Source organism: Pocillopora damicornis, chromosome 14, assembly GCF_964200805.1.
Source record: "Pocillopora damicornis chromosome 14, jaPocDami1.2, whole genome shotgun sequence".
NCBI classification, from domain to species: Eukaryota; Metazoa; Cnidaria; class Anthozoa; order Scleractinia; family Pocilloporidae; genus Pocillopora; species Pocillopora damicornis.
The window spans coordinates 533,236-558,325 of NC_142683.1; the positions used below are offsets into that span (position 1 = coordinate 533,236).

The 25,090-nt window shown below is 39.0% G+C and overlaps 2 protein-coding genes across 7 annotated transcripts in view; one reads left to right on the forward strand and one right to left on the reverse strand.

The window, feature by feature from the left end:
- The first annotated feature begins 162 nt into the window (after positions 1 to 162).
- Positions 163 to 3,700, forward strand: LOC113671398 (uncharacterized). Its single transcript, XM_027187575.2, has 4 exons — positions 163 to 365; positions 758 to 1,042; positions 1,468 to 1,536; positions 1,961 to 3,700. The coding sequence occupies exons 1-4, from the start codon at positions 270 to 272 to the stop codon at positions 1,985 to 1,987; spliced, it is 477 nt and encodes a 158-aa protein (XP_027043376.2). The 5' UTR covers positions 163 to 269; the 3' UTR covers positions 1,988 to 3,700.
- Positions 3,701 to 4,000: 300 nt separating this feature from the next.
- LOC113671397 (tensin-3) overlaps positions 4,001 to 25,090 on the reverse strand; it is a 43,973-nt gene continuing 22,883 nt past the window's right edge. For 2 of the 6 annotated variants that reach the window (XM_089194117.1, XM_089194121.1), the window contains exons 21-35: positions 18,147 to 18,215; positions 12,937 to 14,319; positions 11,894 to 12,023; positions 11,239 to 11,517; positions 10,659 to 10,820; positions 10,206 to 10,417; positions 9,858 to 9,953; positions 9,224 to 9,361; positions 8,733 to 8,831; positions 8,402 to 8,479; positions 7,976 to 8,044; positions 7,439 to 7,607; positions 6,902 to 6,970; positions 6,421 to 6,459; positions 4,001 to 5,948 (exon numbers count right to left, since the gene is read on the reverse strand). In XM_089194117.1, coding sequence (XP_089050243.1) covers positions 5,816 to 5,948; positions 6,421 to 6,459; positions 6,902 to 6,970; positions 7,439 to 7,607; positions 7,976 to 8,044; positions 8,402 to 8,479; positions 8,733 to 8,831; positions 9,224 to 9,361; positions 9,858 to 9,953; positions 10,206 to 10,417; positions 10,659 to 10,820; positions 11,239 to 11,517; positions 11,894 to 12,023; positions 12,937 to 14,319; positions 18,147 to 18,215 — 3,125 coding nt within the window. In that variant the 3' untranslated portion in view covers positions 4,001 to 5,815. Of the gene's footprint in view, positions 5,949 to 6,420; positions 6,460 to 6,901; positions 6,971 to 7,438; positions 7,608 to 7,975; positions 8,045 to 8,401; positions 8,480 to 8,732; positions 8,832 to 9,223; positions 9,362 to 9,857; positions 9,954 to 10,205; positions 10,418 to 10,658; positions 10,821 to 11,238; positions 11,521 to 11,893; positions 12,024 to 12,936; positions 14,320 to 18,146; positions 18,216 to 25,090 lie in introns of all 6 variants that reach the window. The other 4 variants (XM_089194116.1, XM_089194120.1, XM_089194119.1 and 1 more) reach the window with 3 other exon arrangements.

A 25,090-nucleotide genomic window follows, 5' to 3' on the forward strand; every position in this document is an offset into this window, starting at 1 on the left:
TGGAAGTAAGGTGAGGTCTTTTTTTTTTGAGAATTTGACGTATTTTTTATTCCTTAGAGCGGTCGTAAATATGCCCATACAAACTCTTATAATTCCGTCATGACTGTTATTGCGCAAGATGATCATCTCACAGCTGGAGCTTGGGCCGCCTGTGTTTTGAGCGACCATCATGCATCAGGCGAGTGATACTTTGAATATTCAGACGGTTTGGAGATTTGTAAACAATGCACCAGCTAAGTAACACAAATTGATCCTTGATCTGTCTGAATATGGAAGTAGAACTTACTTTTGATGCAGTGAATTCTTGTAACTTTGCGAGAAAGCGGCAAGCGGCTCCGGAGAGCTGTTCAGAAACACAATCGAAGGTAAACATTGATGGATACTTACAACACGTGTTTTGAGAATCTTTTTACTGTTTTAATCTACTTTCGCTTTCAACGTACTTTACGAATTATTTTGAAGTTATAGTCGTCCCAGATTTCCATGAAAAATGCCATAATATTGCATATTATTAACAATATGAAAATGATCAAGTCACTTATTCAGTTATTCCTCCGAGGGGATTTTTCCTTCGAGCCCAAAAAATTGATTATTACTCTTACAGGAAAATCGATCTAAGGAGATCGACTGACTTCCAAAGGTAAATTAAACCTTTAAACTCTAAGGATAAGAATATAAATACTGATGTTAGAGTGTAAAGAGTTGATAGATTCACAACCACCGTAAAAAATGTAATTTGTCTCTGCCATATCTATAGAAGCGACCATGTCTCGAAGACTGTTGTTGGAGTTTGGATAAAGCTTGCAATGAGGGATCAGAGAACAGATCCTTAAGTTTCACAATGCCCATGGTTTTAACACATCAACGACCAGATAATAATTGTCCATCATCATCTGACCCTTACACTACTTCATTCACTGGACACAGCTACAAGGACATCAACTGTAACATACTGAATCAAGAGAATCAGTCGCAGGAAATGGACATTTCATGTGATACAACAACAAGAACAAGTAGAGCACTCCATCAGCAGACCTTTTCTGTGAGTTAATTTGTGTTTTTGAAGGACGAATATGCTCTAGAAACCATGAAAGAGTATATATTGTGTACCTATTGACTTAGGTTGGGCAAAGTCTCTGTCATGTCATGCAGTCTGAGCTATGCTCAGTGCATGCATCATGACCCTTCAGTCAAATATTTTTCAGTAAGTCAATAAGCAATTTATCATAATACTGCAATTCTGTTTCTTTCTTCCTCTTTTCTTTTGTTATTCTTCTCACAGAGCTATATGCTAGACAGAACAGCTTTTCCTGACCTCCTTGTGCCATCATGGAAAGCTCTCATAGAGAGATTTATTTATGATGTTTTTCAATAAAGAGTGTGTGCATTTTCCCCTACAAGCAGTAAAAGAAATTTATCCTGATATTATATGAAACAATGGCTTCATTTTGTGCACTTCTCTGGCAGGTCCCACCCATCATAGCTCAGTATTATTCATCTTCAGCATCCTGCTTTCGCTGCTTGAGAGGAGAAGCGGTAGGTCTTTTTAAGTTTGATTTCCATGCTATGATGACCACTTGCCAATCAAAAACTGAAGGCATTACATTTACTGAGCAAATGACATCAGCTGTTTTCATTAAAACCTTGCACAGTTATTCTGCAGTAAGAAATTATGTTATCTTTAACCAAATTAGAGTATACAGATCTCTTTAATTGCATGATGAATTATCCTATTACTAAATGTCAGTTTTAAAGAACATTTTGGAAGCTTTTCAAGATGAGAAAATTGTAAATGAACATTTAATCCTGGGATGCCCATTCGAGTCCCTTTTTTATAAAGTCAGTATTGCCTCATCCAGCAATGTATTCTTCAAAGGACACCTCTCACCCCAAAGACAAATTTTTCCTTTCTTCTGTGCCATTGCCAATTGATAACTAGTATTTTTTTATTTTTTAACAGGGACACATGAACCACCTGACCAGTTGATCAGCAGTCTTATGAGCATTGACATGTACATAAACTTGAAGGTTTTTTATATATAAGCATATTCTCATTCAGTCACTTGTCTGATTTGGCTGTCTGGTATTACTCATTGCAAGACAATTTTACTGTAAATAAAACACAGATGTCCATGACTGAATTAATTATACATATGTATATATTATGACATGTATGGTGAAGTCTATGTTTACTTTGGCATGATGTGATATACAAGAAATGGTCACTTTTGTCTAAAATTGATCACTGTTACCTGAAAATGGACATTAGTTTTCAAAATGGGATGCTGGTTATCTAAAACATTGGATAATAGTTTTAGTATGTATTGAAACAGCAGTTAGAGTTAAAGGTGTGCTCTGATTGGCTTACAAACTCCAAATATTCTTTGCTATTCACCTCCCAGAAACTCACACAGTATTTTTGCCTGAAACTATTGCAATAATTGCAGTTTTATAGAGTTAAAATCTTCTTTTTGTGTGGGATAACCTCCCTGTTTTACTAAAACAACCATTTGTATTTAACCCTTTAATCCCTGAGAGTGACTAGCATCTAATTTCTCCTTACAATATCAGCCCTGAATCAAGCATTAAGGTCATGAGAATAAAGGAAATGATAATCAACTGAAGTAACCCTTGATTTTTTGAACAAATTCTCCTTGCCAGCACATTAGGAACTGTTTAGAGAACAGTATGGAGAATATGCATACGGATGTTAAGGGTTAAAAGGGAGACACTAGTATCTGGAAAAGGGACAATAGTGTCTGAAAATGGACATAAGTGTCCCAAAAAGAAGAAAAAATAGATATCTATGTTACATCAGTGTCCAAAATTGAACTCTTGGGCCCAAAATTAGGTGTTAGATTGATAAAATATGCTAGTGTATTGAAATGGATGGTGGTGTAAAAAATTGTACAGTAAAGTTAAGTGACAGCTAACTACTAATAGACAGTTTGGTATTGTGTGGGTCTCAAATGTCCAAATGTGACAGGCTGAAACAAGAGTTCTTGTCCAACAAATTGGCCAGAAATTGCCTGTATTGAACTCAGACAAGTGGAGAGGGACTGAAGAGAGTAATCACAGATTGGCATTGAAAAGGTTACCTTGGTAGACTTCTGCTTAATTTATATAAGAGGGATTGTGAAAATTTTAATTTTATGTGGTCTTGTTACATCCAATGACTTCTCATTTACTATTTTAAGACATGTCTCCTTAAAAACCTTTAAACCTGAAAATCAGTATGCATATTCTTTAGGCTGTTTTCTATTCATCTCCTAGGGTGCTGAATAGGAGACTTTTTTTGTGATCTTATTGTTTGATTCAGGGGTGATATTGTGAGGACAAACTAAATGCTTGTCTCTCCTAGGGATCAAAGGAATATTACTTTCAACCTTTTTAAAGCAAAAATACACAAAATTAAAGTTTGACTGTAATGTGCAGCACCTCAAGTACATCCAAGGAAGTGAAACACTGTTAATCTTAATAATAACAATAATAATTGTAATGATAATGATAATAGGTGCATATGTTCATTTCATGGCTTTGTGGAAGTCTAATGGCAAACGCACTGCCACACCCAAGGCACGTGGTCATCTTCATTTCTTCTAACAAAACAGTGTCAACATTCTAAACAAGCTAAAATGCATAAGGCATCTTTCTCTTTTTTATGACCAAGCTGAAATATATCTCTCTTATTTCTTACACTTATAACACGCTTTTGACATAGCTTATCCTGGCAGTATGTGGGACGCGTGTCACATAATGATATGAATCAGTGGTAGAGGATTTAAACACGGAATCCAAAGGTCTCAGATTTGACGCCTCATGGGGCCTCCAAATTGTTTTCTTGTTCAAAATGTACTCAGAATTCTTTTTTAGCTGATTGTAGAAAGCGGGTGCCCTTCAATTGAGCGAAATGCATCTAAATTGATTCAATGAATAACATCTCAGATACTTTTTGCGTCAAGTGCTATATAAAGTTAAGTCAAGAAAGACATACAACCGATGATAATTAAAATATTCGGTACTAGACCACTTTAATATTTTCTCTGTTCAAAAGAAGATATAAGTATGAAATAAAAACCCTTGGTTCAAAATCCTGCAATTCTTTACAAAACTTTACTTAAGGAGAGAATGCCATTTCTACACTCGTTTCTAAAATATGAAAATAATATGAATTCTTTACTTAGAAACGTTCACCTTTAAAACACTTTAAAAACTTGTAATTGTGACAAATACAGAAGCCAAGCACTAAGAGTGCCGCAGGAGGGTCTCGACGGGGTTTAACGTTAGCCTTTAAGAGTAAAAAGAAACGGCAAATTTTAACCGATAGTCGTGAGAAAAGTTTACCGTAAAAATATTTCCGTTAAATTTAAGGGAAAGAAATTAAATGGACATCACCCCATGGAGACCTTCCCGTAAAATCATCGAGGTTTTCTGGGATTTCTTGCGAAAAATATAATAAAAAAACATAGAGGAAATCAGTAAGGTATTCAATGAGAAGTTACTGATTTTTTTCTATTATTAAAGTTGTCTTGCAAGTTGTCCGACATAGAAGTAGAGTATCACTTTCGCACTTTGACTGAAACGCGTATGAGGCGCGTTCCGTGAAGGAGATCGAAAAGAGCATCAACAACCATCGAATTTCAATGCACAAAATGGAAATAAGCGTATTTAGCTTGTTATGTGTTTAAAGCTGACTGACCAGCGCATTAAAGAGCTGTAATAGGGCAAAAAAAACATATTTACATCACTCGCTGCACTCGTCTAAATTTCAACTAAAACAAGCTACACCCAAGGTTTTCTACTTCGCTCTAACGCTCACTTTGGATATCATGGCTTGGCAACGACCTCGACGTTTCCTCGTTTCCAAAGAAAACATAACGCATTTAAAACCAAGAGATACATGCTGGAACCCTTCAAAATGACCTCATTTACGCCTACAAATAAATTTATACCGGCGATTAGTTTCTTCATTAACAAATCCCTTCAAACGAAAAAAATTCTAACGGGCGGACTTTGCTCTACGTGGCAAAATTTTACTATACATTAAGCCATAAGCAGTTCACCTTTCTCAGATTGATCTTTCCAATAAATCAAAAGACCTAAAAAAGGTAAAGGTGGAATAGGAAAAAAAAAAAAGGAAAGAAAGAAAAAATTAGCGAACGAAAATAAAAAAATAATCCGCCCATTCTCCCCTTTTTCTTTTCCAGTTTACGCGCAAATCATTCTCGTTATCATTCTCTTCTCTCGCCTTATGAATTACAGGAGAGTTTAACTGTATATAATTAGATTTTTTTAGGCTTATTTGTTCCCCAAGAAGGAGATTACATGTACCTTGAGCCAATTTGGCATTAATTCATACATAACAGTATATGTCAATATATAATATATAAAATTCTATTCATTTCTCGTAATTCAAGATTACCATTATCAAAAATCTATCTATTCATGTGTAATTAACTTAGTCCTTTTATCTCCTTTACATCCCAGTGATATTCCCTGGAAGATTACGCAGAACGGAAGTACGATGATTGTCCGGATACGACAAAGTGGTGGCGAAGACTTCCGAAAGCTTCCGTTGATGATCAGGGTCCACCATGTAACTAGTTCGATATAAACTCGACGTGCAATTGTTTTCCAATTCGGAAAAGTTTGCAGCGTTTTTCTTGTCTTTGTTTCCGAGTCATATTTAACCATTCTTTGAGACTTCTCTTACTTAGCCTCCGACATCTGATATTACATATAACTGACTCCTCTCTCCGTAACCGTTACATTCCGCTGATATACTAGGCGTTGTTTTACATTACTTTGTGCTGCGTTACGTCGACGAATTCATGGACCTGTTAAGTATATTAACGAGGATGCTGGCTGGCCAGTCCTTACAAATTTCTCCAAATAAATGACACTCATTGTGTACTCCTCCAGTTTTTCGCATCACTAGACCGAATGATCTACCGAAGACAAGTAACAAAGGGAGATGTTAGAATGTTAGAATAAAATTTGTATTGGTTTTATGTTGTCCAATGTCCTGAAGACTCCCTGTGAAGCCTTTTGTGAGTAGTATCCACGCCCCCGCGCCTCCAAGGTGTTTTTCACGATAATCTTGTCTAGGACTACAGTGGACTCTCCGCTAATCCTGTATTTGATTCCCAACTCCCGCCCGCGAAAACTTTCCCCATACCATTGTTTACAAAGATTCCCCTTGCTGAGTTCCAATCCAACAAACACACCACTCACACACTCGTGATACAACTCTGCATCTTAAGTTCCTCTGTTAACTTATGCAGGGGATGGGAGGGGGGGGGGGTTAGCCCAAAATCCCAGATTTTAACCGGGAGGAATCAGCCCGTAAAGAACCCCCCCCCCTTCCATCCCCCCCCCATAAGCGAGGCATTATTTCTTCCTTTCGAATGCGTGACTTACTTTGACTTCCTACTGTATGTAGCGGTCTTCAGATCCCACCTGCAATAAGATACAAGAACACCAGGGCTGTTAAGTACTTTTCAACAAAAACAGTAAGAGCTGCAAAGTAGCCACCTTTTCATCAAATCCCACAACTGCGCCGCACAGCATGATTCCACCGACCTGCCAAACTACAGCAGCTTCATAATACACAACATCGAGACAAACTACCGCGACTGCACTAAACTACATCGACTGCGGCAGCATGATTCCACCGACCTGCCAAACTACCGCAGCTTCATAATACACAACATCGAGGCAAACTACCGCGACTGCACTAAACTACATCGACTGCGGCAACTACACCAAAAGGAGCTACAACTTCAAATGCGCACAGGACTACCACCACCCGGATGATCAAACTGCACGATCCAATGTTACGCTCAACTTTAAATGATTTATTGTAAAAAATGCTAAAAAAAGTCTAACCCCTGCCTCTCACCTTTTATCGCTGGGATCTATACCGCAATAGAGAATTGACTTCATGTGGAAATGCTGCCTGAAGAAAACTCTGAAGAAAAGAAAAAATAAAAGTTCTATAAAAAACTTGTCCATCGTGTGACCATTCCAATGGAAGCTACAGGGCTGTATTTTCATGGCGCTGTTTACCATGCTGAACAAGAAGGTTTTAAATTTTGGGTCGGAGGATAAAACCCCAGTGTAACCATTTACCCTTTCACTCCCAAGATCTTACTAGCAATTCTCCTTACTGCCTGTCATACAATTCTTATGATTTTAGTTCAGAGAATTTGGTATTGGATCAACTAATAGTCCCCTAATTGATATTTTCCTTTACTCTAGTCATTGTCTGTTTGTTTTTGTTTTGATATTGTAAGGAGAAATTCTGTCTTGATCACTTATGGGAGTTAAAGGGTTTTGATAAAAGCTAATGAGCAATACTATCACGTGGTACTGGTACTATCACGTGGTACTGCCTTGTAACGTGGTTCTTATTTCTATAATTGCAAACATTTCTTACTTTCGTTCAGTATCTGTAACAGTCATTCCGTCTGGTGTGACCTTAAAGCTAACTGTCGTGAATTTCTTGGCAGCCTCTTCTGTTGACAGAAATTCCACAGTTCGCTGTATAGCACTGGCACCAGTTAACATTTCCACCTCGCACTTTCCGAGATACATAAGGGAACCAACTGAAAAACAAAACGAAAATTATTCTACATCCGATGATGTAACCACCTGACATAGTGGTCTCCAGGCTAGCGCAAGCGATACGCCATCTAGACAACGTATGGGGCGGCCTGGGTTCGAGGCCTGGCCGGGTCAGTTATTCTTGTGTTCTTGTTGGACAAAACGCTCCAAGTAACTCTCACTAAATAGAAGGGAAGAATGCTCTTCTTTGGAAGTTTCAGGTCATAGAACCACCCTGCCGTGAAACTAGAATCTGAAAGAATTATCTATAAGAACTATAAGAAGGCAAAACATTCGGAGAACGATCAAATCCATAACTAACGTCTCGTAAATCAAACCAGACAGATCAGTTATAATTCTAGTATCTTACCAGCGCCTTTGGGCCAGTTTTGACCGTCCTCCTTGTCAAGAGACTGGTCCTTATCTCCAGCTAGGAGGTCTGAAAAAAGAGATATGATGACAGTCAACATAGCGAACATTTATTAATGGTTCCGATATTCCGAAATTCGAAATAAGAAGCAAAATAGTGGATACTGGATTGCAAATTTTATAGTATTCGAAAACATACACACTTGCATACATGGCACATCGATGTAGACATCGATCGTTGTCGGGGAAGATAAAAGATTTTGTTACATGAAAACCGAGATTAAACAAGTCAGCAAGCCTGGGTTTATTTTTTATCAACACGAAACACTAAAAATTAAATGAAAAGTACTTAAAATAGATAAAATAACTATATAAGCGCGTGGCTTTTGCCGAGAATGCGACAACTGGTCAACAACAGACACCTTACCATGAGCGGGCATTTTAAGTCTGATTGGTAGAGCCAAGGGAGTGATGGAATGTTGATACACAAAAGCAGCCAAACTGCCTACAAAGATAAAAATATAGCACGGTATTAACTCTTTAAATTATCACCTGCGCGGCTGACAAAGCGAATGGGGGATCTAGGTTAAATTTTTAACGTAAAAACAAACAAACCAACAAATTTGCCATCTGGCAAAGTGCTGTGTGGTTTCCGCTAAAGCTGGCTTTATAGAAAAGACTTCCAGTGATATGGGAGAAGTTTAATACTGTACACTAAGTTGGGCTGGTGAAACACAAGTTACAGTTCAAGTACTTACCAAAAATGGGTTCATCGTTGTAGCCTTTCAACCTAACGCCCTTCTTAGTTGTTTCAATGAGAAAGTGCCGAACAAGTTCATTGTCGAGATCAACTTTTGCTGAAAGAAGTAAAACATTTGGTAATCTTTCGAAATCGCAATGAAGAACTCTTTTTTTCAGTTGTACTGAAACAAAACGGAACTAAAGAAACAGACAATAAAGGGTCTCATAGAGAAACGCAATAAAGGGGCCTCACATCGGTACTTTTTTTAGGAGCCACCTGAGGGTAAACAATGAAAGTGCAACCAGGCGCATAATTAAGGATTCTGAGAATAAGGAAAACGACCAACTGGAGTAAATCGTTCAACGAATCGTGTCAGAAAGGGAAAAAAAGGTAAACTTTTAGTGAAATTCTCAAACAAATCGAACGGGAACTGTGGCAAGTACTTTGCAAAATATTAATTAAATCTTTCCTTAACTACTTTAGGAGGGGAGGGGTGTTCCAACTTACTAAGGTCTCCTTGAAGTCCCTGAAGGACATGCGCAGGAGGCACGGCGACCTTCACAGCTAAACCAAAGGCTCCTGGGAAGGACTGACTATCCCGGATGATAAAAGAGCCCGGTTCTGAGTCTTTTAGGATATCGTTTGCTAAAGAAAAAGAAAACAAGACAAACTGTAATAAACTCGTCAGAGTGGGCTCATACCAGAGTGACCAGCATCTCATTTCTCCTTACAGTCAGTCTCACTACTGCCTCAAAAAGTTTGGTCTTGAGAATATAGGAAACGATAGTGAAGCTCTGGTCAGTACTAAAGGAAATGTATAGAAAACAGTATGGAGAAAATACACACTGATGCTAGGGTGTACCGGAAGTATTGCTAATTCTCGGGGTATAAGAGGATAGTCTGTCGTAGGAAAACTCCAAGGAATAGACTTTGACAAGTTTCTTGGCAGCCTATTAGTTCCTGTTTATACTCCTGACAGGAGAGTGTCACTGTTAGAGTCCAAAGTATATAACACTTAACAAAGTGACGCGGCCACGTTATTTCCGCTCGGAAACCTGTGCGCTAACAACTAGTGCAAGTAACAGCGTCTCCCGTACAGTACGAGGCCTTCATATATCAAAGAAAGGAAGTGATTTCATACCATCAGTCCTTGAAATGGTTGGTTTATACCAAAACACTGAAGTGTCTCTGTCAAATTTTAATCCTGGAATTTTCGGGCTTTCCGGAAGGAACACATCTGAAAAATAGGACGCACAATAGTTTTAAGCGGGAGCAAAAAGGGGATTTCACTGTAACTCTTCACGATTTTTATTTTGTCGCAAGCACATCGGCTTCTCTATAATCGTGTAGCTGTCAGTACAGCTAGCGTGTCTTTAAACTCAATCTTGCATGAGTTACAAAGCGTGCCACACGCACTGCACTCTGCGCATACAAGTGTGCAACTCACGGACTGAATATGGTTGTGATGAAGGTGGTGGACGATACTCACTGTCATTCGATGAACCAGACGATACACTGTTGGTAGACCCGTAGCCTTTATCTGAGACAGGATGAGATTTCTTTCGCTGTACAGCATTTTCAAAGGACCCAGATCCATCAGACAGCAAAGGACTCCTACCCTTTCCGTTTGGACCTTCACTCCTGACGCTCTGTGTTGTACTAGGGCGACTAAGTTGGGGAAGCTGTGGCTCGTTGATGCTACTGGAGAGGAAAACCATATGGAAAGAAAAACCATACCAGACGAGTTAATAAGTGAGCAGGAAACATATTTCCGATTATGATGACAACCGACATACCAACGTTCTTTAGGTTTGTGTGTTCCAGTAGTGTAGACTACTTGAAACAGATTTCATTGATCACCATATAGCTTAAAAACGTTGTAATCAAGTTTATTCCAGAAATGCGCTTTCTATCGGTTCAGCGCCATCAACAAATGCCTTACCCCAAGTCTGCCATCTCTGATAAAATGTCTTTAATGGCTTCAACGTCACTAGCTGTTTTGGTGATTTGTATCTGTTCCACAATTGGTTCAACTACAGGAGTGGCCGATGTGCTTGTCTCCTCTAGGGTGGTCTGAGTCTCCGTGGTAACACCATCTCCAGGACTGAAAAACAAGAATATTATCAATCGGAGCCGATAACCGGCCAAAACTATCGGCTAGTCTGCCATCTTTGGCCGGCTTATTTAATCTCACTTGATCATAGTTGCTGATGAAAAATTAAAATATATCTTTGAAGACACATGTGCAGCCGCCATTTCCCAGATTGAGTGGAAATAAAGGTTAATTTTCTAGAAACAAGTTTAGAAGTGTGAATCGATTCCACGTTCAGAATCAGTTTGCTCAAAGATTCGTGCTTATTTCGTGGAGCGCCAGCTGAGCACCTTGACAGAATAGTTCAGTTTGCGTTTAATCTGACGAGGAATCAAGGCGTTCACGATAACCTCAACACCAAATAATTCATTTTTGCCTTCTACTCTTGGAAGCATTGCAGTTATAGAAATGTTAGATAGAGTGGCTATACCTCTTCTGTGTCTTCTTAGCGGACCGTATATCCTCCAGTCTCGCGTATCCAGCTTCTTCGTCCTCCCGTGCTTCTTGCAAATGGACTGCAGCACTTTCCAGGAGATTACTGGAACTCGACTGTTGACTGACCAGATCAGTTACAGCCTCTCCCTCTTGGTTCATTGTCGTGATTGCTACCGGATTAAACCGGTTTGACGAACGACCAGCAACGGGCGTGGAGACTGACGAGGTACTGACGATTGATTCGCCAAAAGCTGAGTCCGTGTGACCATCACTGCTGCTGAGGTCAGAGAGTAACGTTAGATGGAAGGAAGGAGCGGGGAAGTGGGAAGACAGAAGAAACAAGCCACGAGGGAAGGTAGTAGACAGAGGAAGAGATGAAACAGGGGTAGGATGGAGATAACATCCAGGAATAAGAAAATGAGGGAGGGGAGGGGAGGAAGGCAGAGAGGAGGGGATGCCACGGGGCGGGGGGGGGAGGGGAAGGGGTAATAGGAAAAAAGCGGAGAGGAGGTTGATTTGAACAGAAAGACATTATTTGGTCAAGATCAAATACCTTTGGCTACAAGCCCTATATTTATATTTGTTCAAAACAAAACTTTGTGCAACAAATTCGATAATCCTCAGATATCTAAAGAAGAATATTGACTTACGCAGATGGTGAGGTTCCTAGATTAGTCGGTTCATCGATTGATCCTTTGGAGTCGACACCTTCATCCAAACTTATACCGTCAATACTGCTGGGAGGAGACTTCTCAAGTACATGGTGATGATCCATGAAGTCTTAAATGAAGGAAATATAATAAGCTTCTTCTTCAAGAAAACAATTTGCGCAATATTACACAGTCACACCTTTGCTCAGGGAAATACCCAGGACTAAGGAAAGTTACCTCTTGACTTGGGTAAAAAATACAAAAGTGATGTGTGCACTTGTTTCAGGTAAGACCAAAGTTTGAGTCCCCTTAAAGGAAACGTCCCACAAGAATTGTTCTACTGTTTTTAGTCGTAAGCGAAATACTTTGGCACGATCTACGGTACAAGAAAACTTTGGAGATTATTTAACGGTTAGGCATCTTTTTCAACAGTACCACAGGCTTACTGGTAATACCGGTGAACACAAACACATCAGGTCTACTTTAATGGAAACAGACTAACGAGTCGCTCGCCGTATTTTCTCAGTGTACATCGTATCCCTAACAGAGAGTTTCGTTGCCAGGCATAGTGATAGTAATAGTAAACTACAGAGCGACTGTGATAGATTAGTTTCATACACTCCACCATTTGATAGGTATTGAGAACTGTGAATAAAACATTGCATTAGTCTATAATTAGCAACTATTAGGGTGCAAAAGACGTTTCCTTTTGCAAATACAGTCTCTCGAGGTTTCTTAGAAGGTAATAAACCGTAAAAAGCAATTTTAAGTGACAATTTTGTTTTAGAAACGGTGGGGTAAGTCAGAGAGAACATCAATGTGCACCGATGATCAGGGTGTCAGGGGTAACGTGACAAGAAAACGATAGATGGATTGCATGACGAGTTAGCAGAGACGACATTCAGAAAAACGCGAAAGTGATTTTGGTAAGAAATTCTTCTCTACAAAAGTGCAAGGGACAGTGAGGATTGTAACGCGTTATAAGAGCTGAGATTGCGTGATACAAATGTTAGGTTGCATGAGAATGAAAAACGTGAAAGTACCTGTCTTGTGAACGAGAAACTCGTGCGCAGGAGGTAAACGCGACTCTTTGAACCCAGTTAGATCTGTCTCTTTGGGTGGCTCGGCCACGTGCTTGGTTTGTTCGACAATCCTCTTAGGCGGGGCGCCACTGATGTACAAAGTTCCTGACGAGTGGCTTATTTCCCCTGGTGCCAAAGACTTGGCGTTGTAATTCGAAATTTCTTTGGACACTTCTGTCGCTGACAAGCAAGCAAGGCCAGGCATGGGGATTATATGGCCCTTGATATTTTGATGTGGCGGAGGACGCACATTATCAGGTTGGAGCATATCGCTAAGGAGGGCGATTTTCGAACGCACATTTCCCTTCTCTGGCAGCGTTTCAGAATCCTGGATCGTTTTTCGCCCTTCTAAATCGAAAAAGTCTTCGACGTCGGCGAGTTTATCATCATTGTTATTGAAATCAAAGGTTTTAGGACCTCGTCTCTGCTGACCAGGACTAGTAGTCGTCCTTTGGCTGGCGACGGAAACATCTTCATTCCTACCAGCACCGTCAACATGGTCACCGCTGTTTGGAACAAAGTTGTATCCCACAGTGGTATGAGAAACTGTTTTAGCTTTTAACGTCCTTGGCATTATTTCAGTGGTGGCGAAAAATGTTGGCGACGTTGGAGACATGGCAGGTGACACTTTAGACAAAGGCGCGTCGTGTAAGACAACCGAAAGCGCCTCCCCGTCAGAATATCCATTCGACATCTGCCCAGTTTTAACATTGCCATTCCACGAGCTATTTTGTGAATATGGCGGCGGTTTGATAGGGACTCGTGTATGCGTTGCTCCAAAAGAGGGTCCGTTACTTTGGTTGTACCTTACAGCACTGATCCCATTTGGAAGCAGCGGTTCTCCTATTAAGCCACTCCTACTGTAACGCTCACCAACTTCAAAACTCGCCTTTTGGCGCACAGGAGGACCAGGAGGAATAACAGACCTCGATCCTCCGTTGACCACAGGAATACCTGATGACTGCACGCCTCTCGACCCGGATCCAGCCTGTCGTAAAGTTGAATCCAAAATTTCTGAACATTCCCCCAGCTCTTGCAGAAGCCTATCAAACGATTTCATCTCCCTATTCCGGCCGTCCTCACTCGAATGCTGCATTTTGCTGCTATTGTTGTGCTGAAGACTGGGTTGTGTCAGTCCAAAATCCTCATTTTCTTTGCTTTTAAATCCGTACGCTTTTTTTCGATTCAAAGTGTTTGCTCTGTTTTCAAAGAAGTTCAACTGCTCCGCTCCTCTTGACCGGGCACCACTATCCAAGCTCATGGATCGCACTTTCTTCTTGAGTGCTTTGTCCACCTGGGCGTACAAGTGGCCATTCACCGGACCAGGTACGTACTCAGGGGGACCTTCACCAAAATAAGACATCTTTTAGTAACTGAAGCATAGCAAAAATTTCACACCACCTACCCCTCCCCAAACTCGGCATCAACCTTAACTTATTATTAGTCGACTGTTTTTTTGGTTAGGGGAGGGGTGGGTGGGCAGTCGCTCAGAATCTGACATTGATCCAAAATTTCTAGACAAAGATTCTCAGAGACCACTTTTGCCAAAGAAACATAAGCAATTCTTCATCGCATGTCAAAGACTTCAAGGACGAACAACCCACTAGAGACAATTGTGGCCAATAAAATATTGACTACGTGTAATTCAGATAAGATCTTGAGACAGATAGCAATACTCTAATCAAAAATTGGATCGTGACTTACAAATACGTGAGTTCCTTATCGTTATAACTGCCACAGCTATTAGCACTAATTGAGAATGAATCCGTAGATATTTAAGGGAAAATCTTAACTCGATAACAGCATTTCAGTGACCCCCTAACGTCCCGAAGGAAAACGTTATATGTACAACAGTATTTTCAAAAGGTATTTTAAATAATCCAAACTCTCCACGTTCAAGGTCTATTGGATGTATTTCGCTCACATATCAGCACAACGAATGCAAAACAGAGGTCTTAAATGACTTACAAATACGTGAGTTCCTTATCGTTATAACTGTCACAGCTATTAGCACTAATTGAGATTGAATCCGGAATAATATTGACAGAAAGAGAGAAGCAGATTCCGCAGATTTTTCGCGGAATGCGTAGATACTTGAGGGAAAAATCTTAACTCGATAACAGCATTTCAGTGACCCTCTCACGTCCCGAAGGAAAACGTTATACGTACTAAGGTATTTTCAAAAGGTAATTTAAATAATCCAAACTCCCCACGTTCAAGGTCCATTGGATGTAATTCACTCAAATATCAGCATAACGAATGCAAAACAGAGGTCTCTAACAATTCTTTAAAATAAAAAATAAAAAGTAAACTATAAAGAGAACGACAAACGAGTAACTCGTAAAATCAGTCGTCTTCTGAGCTTTCCTGTATCTTGCAATATTTTTCGCAAACAAGTAATAGAATTGACTGCACTCTGAGTTCACAACATAGTTTTGAACAGCATATTTAAGAGTAAAATCCGTCTTTAGTTATAATTCCGGAAATCGCCTTAAACTTTCTCCAGGGGCGCACGCTACGTGATTGCTTTCCTTGGCCCAACATCAAGTAAAAAAAAAAAAACTCAATTAATCAATTAAAGATTACAGAAAAAACCACTTGTAGTTGTTGATTCTAATACATTCCTTATACACCGTAGTTTTGAGAATTTGGTGATAGGTCAGCAATATTCTGCAGTTAGTATTCAACGTAGTTTGTCTCCTTGAATATATGTTCATGGACTGCCAAAAAAAGTATTACAAAAGTATCCTGGAGGTGTTGCGATGAGATTTTTGCCTCTTACGCTTCTCGTACAGTCAAAGTTCAAGAGTGGGTAGCGAAGAACTTCGTGATAATTTAAGAAAATTGCGAACACTCCTCAGTCATAACACTGCAATCATTCTCAATAACGATCGGAAGGGGATCAAAATAACGGCCGAAGGGAAGGATGAAGAGCTTAAAGCTCTCCCTCTCCCTTCCCCGCCCCTCCCCTCCGGGGACTTTGACCAAGTGTTCATGAACGCGGCACTAACGCAGAATAATGTCTCAGTTTTAATGTCAATTTAATCAAACCTTGTCAATCAACAGATCAAAATACCATTTATTCCAAATAAATAAAATGATATTCGTGTGGTGTGTGTTGTGAGAATTGAAAGCTACTTAAAGGAAGTGAGCCCAGTTTAACTGATCAGTTTCGTAATTCTCATCACTTGTCCACTTGAGAATTTACTGGTTAATGTTATTTTCTACCATAAAATGAACCAAAAGGTCAAACCACCCAGACGTCTTGGTGTTTATTGACATTTTTTAAAATCTATAATTAGTCAAAAGAAAAACAAACACTTCGAATGCCCTTGAGCGATCAAAATTAATAACTGGTGACAATTCTGCACCTTTTAAAAATTTCTGGATGTTCACTCAAACGTGATGTTAACAGTGACAGTTATGGCCGAAACAAAAAGGCTTGCTAGAGAAATATCTCGGGTAATCTACACTAAAAAAATTCCAAAATGCTATTGTAACCTTATTATCTGAGGAAACAAGAGACGAGTCAAGTAAACACATTCCACAAAATATTTCCTCGAAAGATTGTCCGCATTACACAATGGTACGTAACTGCCTATACGTTTTGGCTATTTCAAATATTCCAATTGCATAGTGATAGAGTTTCCATTTAACGGAAATATCTCTGTCCATGTTTTCTTTTTCGATAACGACAGATCAAAAGAATCCCACTTTCACAGCAGGAAAGTTTAAAAGTAAAACGCTTGGAGTTGCTCAGATACAATTGAATAATTCCGCAAGATCGCGCCCCAAGGTCAAATGAGTTTTCGTGTAATTACTGTTGTTTGAGAAAATAACAATGAAAACAATAAAATCAAGGAGTTGGGCCAGAGCTCTGAGGTGCAAATACTTCAAGGTAACACTCCTAACTTGTCGCGCAGATTCGAAAAGGAAGAAATAGTTGACTCGACTATGAATGAAAAGACCGACTTCGGCTTGCGTGCCAGCTCAAGAAACCTTAAAGAATTTAATAAATGGTTCACTAGGCTTATGGTATGATGAAAACAAAATGATAATAAGATTTTATAAATAAAATGACCTTACACTTACGGAGGCTTTTTTCTCGGTTTGCTTGTCGGAAAATAATCGACGGAATACTTGGGTAGTTCAAATGGATAAGTTTTTAGCGACTAGACAGAGAGACACCATTTTGAAATACCGCAGATAAAATACATTCTTGTACTACTTAGAGTAGCTGGTTTTTTCGCAAAATATTTTACATTGCATGTGAAATCCGAATGAAAGTTTTCGCTAACCGTTATGTAGAGGAAAACGCTTGCGGTACTTCTCTTTTCAGTTAATCGATTGTGATCATTTGGTTATAGCATTGTTGTGGTTATAATGTTTGCATTTGTATACAAAGAGCAAATACGGAGTCGAAACTCTTTGAAAGAGAACATAATGTTTGGTGATAAAAACCTTGAGGTGTGACCATTCCAGTGAAAGCTTCTGAACAATATTTTCTTGTGGCACTCGTTCTTCTACAGAACGAAGTGGTTATAACTTTCAAGTCTGATGATAAAGCCCTAGTGTACCACCATTCAATTGAAAGCTACTAAAAATCATTATCACTTTAAAGGAAATTGTGGCGCATTTAGCGGGTTATAGTGGAGATTTCGGAAGGTTAAAATGCTCGCATAGTCACATAATTGTTCAGATTGTTTTGTTTTTCATTCTTCAGTTTTTATTTTCTCAATGCCCTCCAAAGTTATGATAATAGCACAACTGTTTATGTTCTTGGGTATGGAAATGTTTTGACCCTTCTCAGCTTGAATAGCGAGGAGAGGACTAAATGACTCTAGGTCGAGCCCAAAACATATTTATGCGCGCGAACATGAACTCTGTTCTCTCAGTAATTTCATTTAGTATTGTCTTCAAGATGGTTCTAATGAGGTATGAATTCGTTGATAAAAACCCAAGCGTCTGACCATTCCAATGAAAGCTTATCATGCAGTAAGTTTATTTTGCTACGCTTAACGGTTCCAACTTTCTAAAAGTCAGCACCAACTGAGATGTAGTTGAGAGCTAAAGAGTCAGAACGTCAGTATAATTACCTTGAATCAATAGTCACAATTTTTCCCTGATGTAACTGAAGAGTTGCACTGAAAGAAAGTATCATAAATACTTACGTTTCAGAGTGTCAGAGTCTCCTTTTCCTGCACTATCTTGCTCTGTTTTATCAGACTTGCTGTGGTAATCTGTGATGATTAGGATTGAAAGATTTCGTTAGTGAAGGATATTTATAAGCCGCTATGCAAAAATCAGTTGACTTATAGCTCACGAAATTAAGCCCGTTCACTTCTTGCGGAAATTACCGGCGCAAGTTGCACAAACTTAGGGCCGAATACTAACCACAAATGTGAGAATTATTTTTTTTTACAAAGAGATAATCCACAACTCGCAAAACTATGAAATATTTGTATCCAGGATAAGGAATTCACTGCTGCAGACGTTTTTCAGGGAGCACACGAGTTTTAGAGTCAACACTGAGAAGATTGTCAAAGATAGCAATCTTTATCATGATATTCCTACTCGAAATCACTGTGGTCGGCTTGCTATTATTCCGTCGAGATGAAGATAAATACACAGCATTCCTTCATCTGGTTATCTTTCGCGCGAATCGTTTTGACTGTAGATTGAAATAACACGAACCATCAACTGAAAATTGACTTACAGTGCGGGAAATCCTGGACACCGCTTCGTTTAAATGATAAAGGAGCAAAAACAGCCATACGGAGACATCAATAAACTCGCCACCGAATACAAGCCGACGTTGTGCTCAGTTCCGCGAAAGGAATACCGTCCGAGATGTAACGTAACCTGATCTTATAAACGATTCGGAGAATTTAGGATTCGCAATTGATTGTTACTCATGGATCACGAAGTTGCCAGTGCGTGGGCTGATTATTGGCGGATACGCCAAATGACACAAAATGTTGCCATAAAAAGATTTAGAAGGTACTCGATTCGAGATTTGCCCAGCCTAAGTTTCCTTTCTGAACTTCCGATCCAATTGTAGCAAGAAACGTGTTATGTACACGTTTAAAGTTGCGCGCCCGTCTCATTTCAGCGCGCTGCACCGCAGGTAGGGAAATAAAATCCCAGATTCCCGTTTGGGACGCATGGGTTGGAATTTCGCAGAATTTCCCATGCTAAAATCACTAGCATTGTTAAACCAATAAACCTAACACCATGACATTATGAAATCATCTGAGAAGGATTCTACACGACCACCAAACTGCTGAGTGATAAAACAACTGCAATAACTTTGACAGACATACGCCATCACTCCGCGCAGTCCGGCGGTGGAAACCAAACCCAAGACACAAATCAGGAAGGAATTGCTTAACGAATATCCTGTAAAAGTTTCAATGAATCAGCTATTTCTTTTCTAATGGCTTCCTGGGTTGTATTTTTTTCGTGCAAAATATCACCAGCGAGCCGTATCTATTACCAAATAGAAACAGAAGAAATTCAGTACTCGACCTGTGGCGCCCAGTAAATCCCAAATCAGTGTTCGCGTTCTCGTGGTATCCAGTTTTTAGGGCTTAAAACACCGCTGCGAAGGCGTTGACATGAGCTTCACCTCCGAAATAAGCTCAAGGAAGGCCAAGCAAACAAAAGAATTACGGCCTAAGCGAATGATCTCACCGTGTTTGTAAATGGTCCGCTCCATGCGAAGCCATGGCGCGCTAGAACATCACAATAGCACAATTGATTGTCTTTGAAACCTAACGCCAACAAAATAAAGACTCGGAAAATTAACGCGCGGGAGATTATCTCGCTCCTCAAGCGAATGAAACGACGAGTCACGCGAAAACAAACGATAAGAAGCGCGGACACAGACGAAGAATCAAGAAAAATTAGAAAGTGAAACATGACAGACAATTGACAAAAACGGTAGGTTGTACCTAGTGCGCTAGTTGTACAATCCAAATTGGAAGTGTCGGTGAAGAAATATCATCGTTAATCAATCGCCGTTTGACAGACACCGGTTGGCTCTGATCGACTCCGTCAAAAACTCAACGGAAAGCATGGAACAATAATCTAAGATATGCTCACATCAATGAGTTAAGAGATAACGGCTTAAACACTCTATCACAAGGTGTTAAACTGGCAGATAGGTCACAATCACGGAAAAAATGATCTGGAGTTACGCTGTACGAAGTTTTCTCGAAAAACAAGCTGACAATTTCAAAGGTAAAAAGTCGAGGCCTCGGGTAATAACATCACTATGAAAATTTTTGAGAACGCAACGAGGATGTCTGAATGTTTGTAAACAGAATATCAACCTTATTACACTTTGATGAAAAACAGCAGAAGAGAAGTCGGGAATATAAAAGAAAACTGAAGTACTCATCGCAGCCCACTAAATTAACTCCACACCAATGAGACATTTAATCTTCGAGGCGTGCGCACCAATTACAAACATTTCCTGTTGTCACAGAAGACAAAATTCTGCAAATATTTTTCCCGTGGACTGTTTAGTTTAACAAGAGCCAGACAAATTGATAAACCAAAGTTAGAGGACAAACGTGATAAAATTAGAACGTTAAGTACATTTTTCTCTAAATTTAGGATTTCACGAGGCTGTAGAGGGGGATACGAATATGTTGTGATTGTAAAGCGAGTGGGAACTGTAAAAACAAGTAATATTGGTCTCAAACTTGTGTATCGAGTTGCAAATAAACAGAGATATATAAAAAATAAAGTCGCCACCCAAACAGTTTCCACTAAAAACCACATTTTCTCTAACTACAAATATCGTTAAACAAGATTATAAAATCCGACGATTTTTCTTTCGTTGCTTTAGAATTAAAATTGATGTGAACGAAAGCGAAGGCGAGGAAATGAAAGCAACCTACAATACAGTACAGTACAATTGACGGAAATAGAGAAGCAGAGATTATGAATCTTTCCATTCTCTTTTGAAAAAGATCTTTAAAAACGAAAAGGCATTGAGTTTCAGGAAAGCAAATGCAATCCGTAGGCCCTAAGTTGGTGTTTACACAGCCTTATTGTCGTGACTTCAAATTGGATTTAACTGCAAACAGACGATGACGAAAATGCTGACACATCTGAAATTGTTCCTGTTTTGCTTCATCTAGGAATGTCTGTGTTCTTTGTCAGGATGAGATAATAAATACTGATATACATTTCGTTCACCCGTGTTGCGGCAAGACAAGATAATTTAGTTAATTTGCTAAAAATGTTACACTATCTTAAACAATAATTAACCTTTTTCTGAAGAAACTGGCCGTTGCTTTCCGAGGAAACTACGAACATCACCTCAATGGCGAACTTAGGGTTGGTGAAAGGTCATGTGACATTTTTTCGATGTGTATTGCATTTTTATTAAAAAAAAAAAAACTTATTGGAACATGAAAATCCGTGACAAAATCAAATTGTTTCCAGAAAAAATAAACCAACCATCGAAACGAAAAAAAGTGACTTTCGAAAACAGGAAACAGTAAGAACATCAGTTCGTACAACACTTGCCTCTAATATTGAGCTCATTAACCTACCCTTTCCCTTGAGCGAAATGGAGCTATACTGAGATGTCTGTTGAAATAGTTTTTCCGAATTTTGCTACTTCAGATTATCTGATCATCATGAAGAGTTATTTTGGCAGCGGGGACCCGATTTGTCGGCTCAATAAAAAGTGCCCGTTATTTTGGATGCAACCGTGTTTGACATGACTTATGAAGGAAGTTGTACAAAAGAGCCCGGGGAGATATCGATCGATCAAAGCTTTCGTCGACATCAACCTTCGCTAGTCATGGCGTTTTGATCCGACAGCTATTACAAGCTTGGTACTTCGCTCTAAAACGGAGAGGAAACAGAACCACAGCGCCCAGAGTAAACTTAGGATTTGAAATTTCCCTCATGTGTCCTGTGGGTCAGCAGAATCGTCTTATCATCCGTATTTGGGTTTCATCCAGAGACTTAAAAATTAAGAGAGCGATCTGATGCATGAAAGTATCACTTGGTGGCTTTCATTTGAAAAGTCACAAATAAAAGGCTTATTCGAAAGATTTTGAGAAGCCAAAATTACTAGAACTGTGCCGCTAAAATGTCCTTATACAAGCAGTTTTCATTTCAACATTTTGATCATCACACTTAGGTAAACCAAGTTCTCTTGCACTTCGTTAGAGCGCATTTCCATTACGCGTTACAAAACCAAAACCAAAGCACGTGTAATCATAAAGCCAATCAAAAGAAAGGAAAATACCATTTAAAGCCAATGAGAACTCAAAGTAAAAGCAACCAAACTGCCTGAAGCGTGGGAAAACGCGGGCGTCCAAGTCCTGATTGGCTTTAAATGGCATCTGATTTGTTCAGAGAGTGGCGCAAGTTTTCTGGACCAATCACAGAGCGAAGTGAAGCAAAATCAAAGCAATCCTGGATTGCTTTGAAAATTGCTCTAATCACGCAAAGATTACTTTCAGAAATTAAACCTGTATTACACAAATACCTTGAAGTTCTTGAACAAAAATCAAGTTCCTAGAAACTCTCAGTTCTTTCAAACTGAGTCCTTTCGCAAGTAAAGCTTTGCAATGTAAATAAACATCATGACTGTAAATTAACTCGCGCTGCTACATAGAATATATTTAAAAAGCAATGAACGAAACAAAACCAAGTTGTACAACACAATTAAAAGTAAAGAGTTTGTTGTTTCAACTAGGTGGTTACACTCTAAAATGGGTCGATTTCGAACTCTGCAGGGAGCCTCTAGGGCATGCGCCGACACACTGAATTTCGTATAACAACGAGATCCTGAGAAGGTTCCAAAATTTGCATGTTACAGATGAGGTTTTCAGGTCAATAGCGTCTTATAATTATGTACTTGAAGTTGATTGAGGTTATCGAGGTAATTACGTTTTACCTCCCTTGTTAGGCGTGAGACTGCTACATTTTCGACAATTAAAAACATAACTAAAACGTTAGATTTAGTACCTTCTATTTTCCTTTAAGAACACTCGAGAAACAGGAAAATTGAAAGCGCAGATGCATCGACACTCTTCGATTGTGAAAAAACATAGTAGTTTTTCAGCTCGCACATCGTTGTCGAAAGGTGACTAACTACTCCGATAAAATTGAAACTTCACTTTCTTACTTGTCGATTAAAAGCGAAACTTGATAGCAAAGCACACTCAATAGAAATAAATGAAAATTCTGTCTTACCAGTAAGCTGACTTGTAGGACAAGCTTTCTCGCATTAAGTCCAGACCGTCTGTTTGCTGTATTTCTGATATTTCACACGTTATGTCGATTAATTCTAATGTCAATTCACGAATGACTTTGTGAATACAACAACGAGTTTCTAATAATGATATTTAACCTGGATTAGCGATATTTTAACGGCAGGATGTACGGTAAACACGACAAGATCGTGTCTACCACGGAACAGTATATGCGATGAATGCAAACGAGCGCACAGCTAATTAAATAACAATGCTCAAGTATGTGATAACTGCACATATCGTCCCTGGAGGGTCATTAACATATGAAATCAAAAATGCCGTCGACCTCTGCGGTAAATAAGAGTCGTTCAGACCACAATTATCACCTGCTTGGCGTTAGCAGTAAATAACTCAGCAAGATATCGATATCACGTCAGTAAACAGTCGATTTTTCCACGCACATTACAGTTCAAAATCACACGCTGATGTTTGAAATAAGTGATGATATCTACCTCCCTAGAATTGATTCGAGAGTTATTAGCGACATGTCGACAATATAAGAGGTCACGAACAACTTATCTGTGGATGCTACAACGTTCCTTGTCGTATATTGGCAGATAACAGTACAAAACAGGCTGTATTTTAGAAAATTCTGTATGTAAAGTTTACTGAATTAAAAACATGCAAAACTGAAGACAAACAAAGGACATACCATTAGCCAAAGGCCTCGGGCAAACATAGTTATCCATAATTTTTTCCAAATTACACCTTTTTCAATCAAACTTAGCGTTTTAAAAATCCCCAACCTGAACTACAATATAAACCTTCGCAAAATGCTGGCATTTTATTTTGAGAAACTCTTTTTCCATATTAAGGTACAATTTATGACACTTCTCAAGCTTTGAAATGCTCGCCACAAACATCTGTTATGAAGCAGATAGATCAAATCGAGATAGGTTATTTCGAGCACATATCAATTTTTAAGGCAATAAATATTCACCAAAGTTATCTTGAATCGGAATGGAATTTATTGATACAAACAAGAAAATAATTCCGTTATCTCTAAGACAAAGAGTGAAACAATAGTAAAATACGGCGTGTTATCTACACGACTTTAGGTTATTGTGTTTATCGCTTAACTAGTATCAAGCACCCATCATCGAACTTTAAAAATACAATTTTCTTTCTGTTGTCGATCGTTAAGAAAATTTCGATTGCTAGTGGAGTTCGAAAGAGACGACACACAACGAAAGTCAAAACAATATTTTTGTTTAACAAAAAGAACGTTTTTGTTTCATTTTGTTCCGAGCGTAAGAGTGTTTCCTTTTCAACGAATTCTCCCGAATTACAATCAAATAAATACACAAATTAAACTTCTAATTATAAAAGGTTCAAACAGAACATAAAACATCTTTTGTGCAATAAATAAAAATATCAGACCAGTATACGTCATCATAACGTGACGAAGAGGGATAAAAACGAAAATCAAAAGGACAGAATTTTCTTAATCAAGAAACAGTCAGTGGGATGGTTACAAAGAGAGATCGCGATAAAAGATTCTTTTTGTCATCGGTTTGTTTCAAGCAGAGGGAGCTTAATAAAGGTGAACAAAGGTTTCGAATTAATTACTCCTGGGATCACTCAGTGGTAAAGCGACAGTCTATTAAGGTGGATTGGAATTTGATTGTTTTTGTCGAACAAAACTACGTTAGTTTTACCCCCCATACCATGTCCGATCGAAAACTTCATTGTCTTTCTAATAACTGAGAACATCTGTTATGTTAGCCGCAGAAATCTAGCGGTACACCCGAAATGATGATGCCTCTTTCTTTCTTCGCTTGTGTTCTCATAATCTGTTAATAATGCTAAGAGAAACTAGCTGTTAATGC